The sequence below is a fragment of the Ictalurus furcatus genome, chromosome 1 (genome assembly GCF_023375685.1).
Source record: "Ictalurus furcatus strain D&B chromosome 1, Billie_1.0, whole genome shotgun sequence".
Taxonomy (NCBI): Eukaryota; Metazoa; Chordata; class Actinopteri; order Siluriformes; family Ictaluridae; genus Ictalurus; species Ictalurus furcatus.
This window is the reverse complement of record NC_071255.1, coordinates 16,780,416-16,786,415: the sequence shown is the minus strand read 5'-3', so window position 1 is coordinate 16,786,415 and position 6,000 is coordinate 16,780,416. Positions and strand designations below refer to the sequence as shown.

The following is a 6,000-nucleotide window of genomic DNA, read 5'->3' as shown; positions in this document are numbered from 1 at the left end:
AACCTATCCTTTCCATTTTCATGTTCAGCTAAAATACAGCGTCTTTTATGAGACAAGTTTGATCCATTTGTTAAAGTGACTCAGACCAGAGTGTTAGCATAAGTACAGAATTGTCCATTAAATACGGTTTTCAATAAATGCTTGCTGTACTAGATATTATGTCGCTCTGTACAATCATCATTCCTCTTGTGGTCATTACATCAAGGATTTGATTAAAAAGTGTAAAATATCAGCTAGACATATCTTTATATAATGAGGTCTGGCAGAGTAATGCTTTTCTGCACCTGCCACAAACACACCTCAGCTCTCCTGTTTGGGCCTGTTTTAGCCCACCATGTCTATTGTCCTGACAGAGGAGTGTGTGAAGTGCTTCAAGTGCCAGGAACAGGTGTTGGACAGAGAGAGAGGGAGGCCAGTGTGCTTTAGCCTGGGCCAGTCGCAACCTCCCAGTGCACTGAACTGAGGAACTGCAGGTAAGCAACACCTACATACTATCCTCATTTGGTTGTCTGATTTAGTAATATTTCAGTTTTTATTACCATCTTAGCACTGAAGAATGTGTTCTGAGTTTTAGGAAGCGTGTGTAAAATTTAAGGGCAAATCAACATCTCTGATATATTTGACCCTACTCTGTCAGTGGTGGCAGAGGTCAGGAGGTTCTTAATCCTCTGAAGATGTATGGCCTGTATCTGGAAGCTGTGAATGACTACATTAATGAGTCCTATGGGGAGGATGTTTGGAGGCTTATCGAGGCCCGGGCAGAGATTCCTCACCTAAAGTTTGTACGCCACCAAATGTACAAGTAAGTCTCCTATTTATCAGTGAGTTCCAGTAGAGTGAGAATAAGCAGCCTTAAGTATTTGTATTATATACATGCAAGTGTAAAAGTTGTCTTTCCGACAGGTCAAAATGAAAAGGAAATTAATTTATGACAAGTCAGGTTTAAAAATTGTTCCTTCATTATCAGCAAGTAACAAAATGATCAAATAGTTTTTGGTAAAATATTAATAGTGTTATTAATAAATAATAACCCTGAGATCAGTAATCTAATAAATTGTATGGACACATTTAGCCTTTATAGCATTATAACTGCCTCCAACCCCGTTTGTATCCTCTGAGCAGCTTTTTAAAAAATATATTTTGTTCCTAATTCTTAGTGACTTATCTTTTATAACTGTGATTATATGATTCACACTGCCTTCTTCAAATCTGGTCTTTTTTTTTTTAATATGTTTTGGATATTTGTCGTGTAGCAGGATGCACACACATTTCATTTTTAAGACATTGGAATTGTACCTTTTGTAGATTTACATTGTAAAATAAAGTAGCATTGTCCATTTTCAACAGAAATAATCAAGGATGCAACTTTTGCATCACCCATATGTATGCATGTATGTTTGTGTGTGATACAGGGTGCTTTAAATGAGTGGTAAGACTTCTCAAATATTCCACAATTTACAGTATAAACCCAGAGTATAGATTCACTGGTTTTTTACAGATTTGTAAAGTGAAATACTTGAATTTCTTGTTCTAGTGACAATCTGATCCTTCGTCTGGCTAAAGCAGCTGGAGAGGTTCTGGGAAAGACCCACGATGAGCTGATGTATGCCTTTGGAGTTTATATGGTCAAACGAATAGGAAACTATGGTTATGAAAGGATTCTCAAGGTGACTGTGATGCTATCAATAGACAAGCCTCCAAATGAAATCCTCCTTTACTTCATGTACATTTAAATAGAAATAGACACTACTTGATATCCTTTCACATTCATAGCTCATGCATTAATAACTATACTTAAATACTCTAAAAAAAAATAAATAAAATATATTAGACAAGTCTCCCTTATTTTACCTCTGCATCTGTTTCTGTGTGGTTCAGGTGTTGGGTCGTAATGTACGAGACTTCATCAATGAACTGGATAATTTGCACGAGTACTTCCGCTTCTCGTTCCCCAAAGTGCAACCGCCAAGCTTCTGTGTGGAAGAAGAATGTGAGACGAGCCTGACGCTGCATTATCGCTCCACTAGAAAGGGTTTTACTCAGTTTGTCAAAGGTAACCATACACTCAAGCACAGGCTGGGTGTAAAAATTAATGCATTAACTTGGTAGATTGCATGGAAAACATGTTTTGGAATTAGTGCCCAAAAACAGAATCATGTAAATTAAATGCACGGTGGAGATGATTAAAGTGGAGTTGTTGTTGATAACCATGTTGCCAATGTATCAACCAAATACTAACCTTAAAAATGCAAATCATTCTTATCTTTTTTACAGTTAGAACAAGTTAGAGCTTGCTTAATGAAATAGATTCATTTTAAATTTTCTGTTTACATATAGTGACTGACTGGCAAAATACAAAATTTTTCCTACATTGTTTATGCTATTAGCCTGAATTTCTGTCATGTATTTCTGTAGGCCAACTCTCTCAAGTGGGCCGTCAATTTTACAACACAGACATTGAGGTGGAGATTTTATCTAAGGAGGAAACAGAGAAAATGACATATGTGGTAAGTGTGTTAAGGAAAAAAAATCGGCACTTGAACTATTTTTTTTAAAAAGAGCACGCAAAAGATGTGCAATAGCTGAAAACCTTTAATGTCTCACAGGGCTGGGATTTGAATCTGTCTAACAGATTTCTCTATTTTCACCCCAATACTTCTGTAGGTGTACAAGATGAACTTTGACAATGCTGCATTTAAGCACCGCATGCCCCAGCAAAAAACAGCTCCTGGTTATGAAAAGCTCCCTATGAAAAGAGGCATCTTCTTTGACATGTTTCCTTTTAGCGTGATCTTCCGTAGAGACATGACTATGTACCGCATCGGAGATGGCCTGAAGGAAGTGTTCTCAGATCTGCAAGGCAAAAAGGTCAACGAGGAGTTCACTCTGGTGCGGCCCATGTTGGAGTTTAGCTGGGACAATGTAAGTAGGGCAGGTAGTTATGTTTGTTTTAGCTGAGCAGACACTTTCTATTCAATAATGCAAAATGTGCCAAAGGGACATTAGTGATTTATGAATTCTTAGCTACTCAGTGTATAAACAGATTCGAAAGGCTCAGCAGTGAAAGATAACATCACTGGTCCATTCAAAACATTCAAAACAAAGTACATTATGAAGAGAAGACGTTCGGTTAGATTGTCAGTGCAAACTGTGATATGAGAAAAGGCACTTCATTTCTCAGACACCACTAAGACATTTTCACTTATTGATTCAGAGATGGTCCATATGAATTGGAGGAGGAATTGAATTTACATCTCATTTCCCATCTTCCTGTGACACAAATCACTAACATCAAAATGGATAAAGGTAGAAGGTTGCTTTATTACAATTAACAGATAACTGCATTGTCCGTAGGATCATAAGAGAACCCCCTGAATGGTAGAGACATGTGTCGATTAGGAGCTGTCTTACCAAACGGACTGTGGAGAAAAAAAATCTAAGGCCACACAGAGTTCTTTGAGGCTACTGGCCAGCACGTCATTCTGTATCTATAGTGAGCAGCAAAACACACATGCTATGTGTTCTCCTTCAGATCTACACTCACCTCAACAATGTGTTTGAGCTGCTATCAAAAGCAGTTGTAGAGAGCAAGCAGAAGGTCAACATCCCTAAACTCAGCAAAGAAGAGCCTGAGGAGAAAGAGGAGAGTGAGAAGCCAAAGAAGGAAGAACGAGGTACAGACTTGCTGTCAGCTTGCTATAATCTGACAGGAGCATGATGAATATTTCGGCAAGAAAGGCAAAAATTTTCACACTGCATTTCATCCCACTAGCCTTGAGTTGTCTGTGGTAAGATTAACAAAGTCCACTGCAAAGTGGTGGACACTTCTAAAGTGTCCAAAAGAAAAAATCAGTATTTTGAGACTTGTGAGACTTGCTTATATAAAATTTAATTAAATATGAATATCCTGTTTGCTTAATATTTCACATTATGTTGATGCTTTATAGTCCATTAAAATGGTAATACATTTACACCCAATACACAAAGTGCTAATTAACACTTTTTAAAGACTAATACCCAACTGTGATTCAAGTAATATTGTCCTATATACATTGTGTTGTATATTGTATAATGTTATTAAATAATAACAGCTAATATTAGTGGAGAATGTATGTCAAGTCAAGTGGGTTTTTATTGTCATTCCTTCATATAGGCCATGCTTGTGTACATTGGAACGAAATATCATTTATCCAGGACCATGGTGCAACACATAACAGTACACAGGGCTACATAAAGTGCAAATACACAACAGTGTGAGATGAGTGCAGAACAACAAGTACACAGATCAGAACAATAAATACACAGAACAATAAAGATTCAGGACAATAAAGACACAGAACATGGGCTGTAAACTGTACACTGTATCACAACAGTTTCTAATCATACATCTATACTGGACATTTGCCAGCTAATCAGAATTATAGAATAATAAATAAAAGTGCTATTGTGCTCCTTCAGACAGCAAGGCAATGGATGAGATGAAAGGAGCCGATCAGGAGTATAGCAGCGCTCTGACCCAGTACAACAGCTCAGCAAACTCTGGAGGAGAAGACATTGAACTGCTTGCCTTCCAGACCGTCACTGGTTAGATGTGATATTTACAGACCCACTCACAACCGACCACCCTGATCAATACAGCATCATGCTAACTTACTAGAGGAATAGGGGATCATTTTCCCCAATATATTTGTAGATTAGAACAGAATGCTAAATGTCATATTTACACAAAATTCAAGCTAAGCAATTGCAACCTCCGTTTTGTTTAGTTAACACTTATGTCAGGTGAACATGCTTGAAGACATGCTTGCACTGACTGTCTATGAGCGATTTGACTTATTGAGGCTCTCTTCTCTTTTGTATTTAGGCAAGTGCAGTGAAACTATATTTGAGGACATGCGAGAGCCACCTAAAAAGCCTCTCCATTTGAAGGGCCAGATGAAATATGTGCCTCAGTGGGATTCACTCATCTTCCTTGGCACACCCATGTAAGCTTTAATTACATCTGCCATGCAGCAAAATGTGGTGCTTCCTGTTGAATCAATATGCTTGAAGCAATATAGAGCAGTCAATAGCCAGTCTGATCAAATTAGAACCCAGCACTAAAGCTTTAACATCACATGATTTATCATTTTAGATGTCCATTTTAATTGTCTAGATTTGTTTGAGCAAACATACCATAAAGTCAAAGCTAAACAAGCATCAATGAATTAAACAGTGCTACAAATGATTTACTCTACATTAAAACCTATCCAATTTCCTTTTTAGTATTGAGACGGTGGAGGACATGATTAAAATGGGCGTTTATGTCAATGACCTTAACCTGCATGATTCTAGCAGAGAGCTCATCCTGGCAGGAACTCAGCAATCAGCCGAGCTGCAGCTGGCTCTGGACCAGGTACACACACCACGGTCTCAAAAGTGGCAGCACTTAGCATTTCCTAACAATACCCTGCTAAACATCAAATATCAAATATCAACATCAAGTTTTATTATGTGATTATTATAAAGCTTGAAATTATGTTATTTTATTGGCAGATCATTTTGCTTCTTTATGGAAATAAACACTTGAAATTAGCATTAACTGCCTACAGAGCAAGCCAATGTTAAACTTGAAATAATTCAAATGTCGAGGCTGAATAATCCTGACTCTTTCCTACGTTTGACTATATAAGTCACTTGCTGAGATGTTGTTTCTGTAATATATGACACACCTGGGTTTTTATAAGTAAAAATAAAGAACATTGTAGGGTTCTGGGTTTCCAATAAAGTGGTTACAATAAAGGAGAATGTGTGCTGCCTATACAGGAGCAACAGAAATATGCCCAGCTGCAAGAGATCATTAAGAAACTGGACGAGGAGAAGAAGAGAGGAGACTCTCTGCTATACGCTATGATACCAAAAGCTGTGGCTGACCGACTGCGCAAAGGCATCACAGCACTAGAAACTTGTCAAGTATGTACATGCGCACACACACACACACACACACACACACACACACAC

At 37.9% G+C, this 6,000-nt stretch overlaps 1 protein-coding gene across 1 annotated transcript; it reads left to right on the top strand.

Annotated features, from left to right (window-relative positions):
- The first annotated feature begins 2,617 nt into the window (after window positions 1–2,617).
- LOC128610457 (soluble guanylate cyclase gcy-31-like) lies at window positions 2,618–3,009 on the top strand. The gene has a single exon (XM_053629794.1). It carries the CDS (start codon window positions 2,674–2,676, stop codon window positions 2,956–2,958), a length of 285 nt encoding a protein of 94 aa, XP_053485769.1. The 5' UTR covers window positions 2,618–2,673; the 3' UTR covers window positions 2,959–3,009.
- Window positions 3,010–6,000: the final 2,991 nt, after the last annotated feature.

Bases quoted from the DNA above. Each gene is read 5' to 3' on its own strand.
- LOC128610457 (XM_053629794.1), top strand. From the start codon at position 2,674: ATGAACTTTGACAATGCTGCATTTAAGCACCGCATGCCCCAGCAAAAA.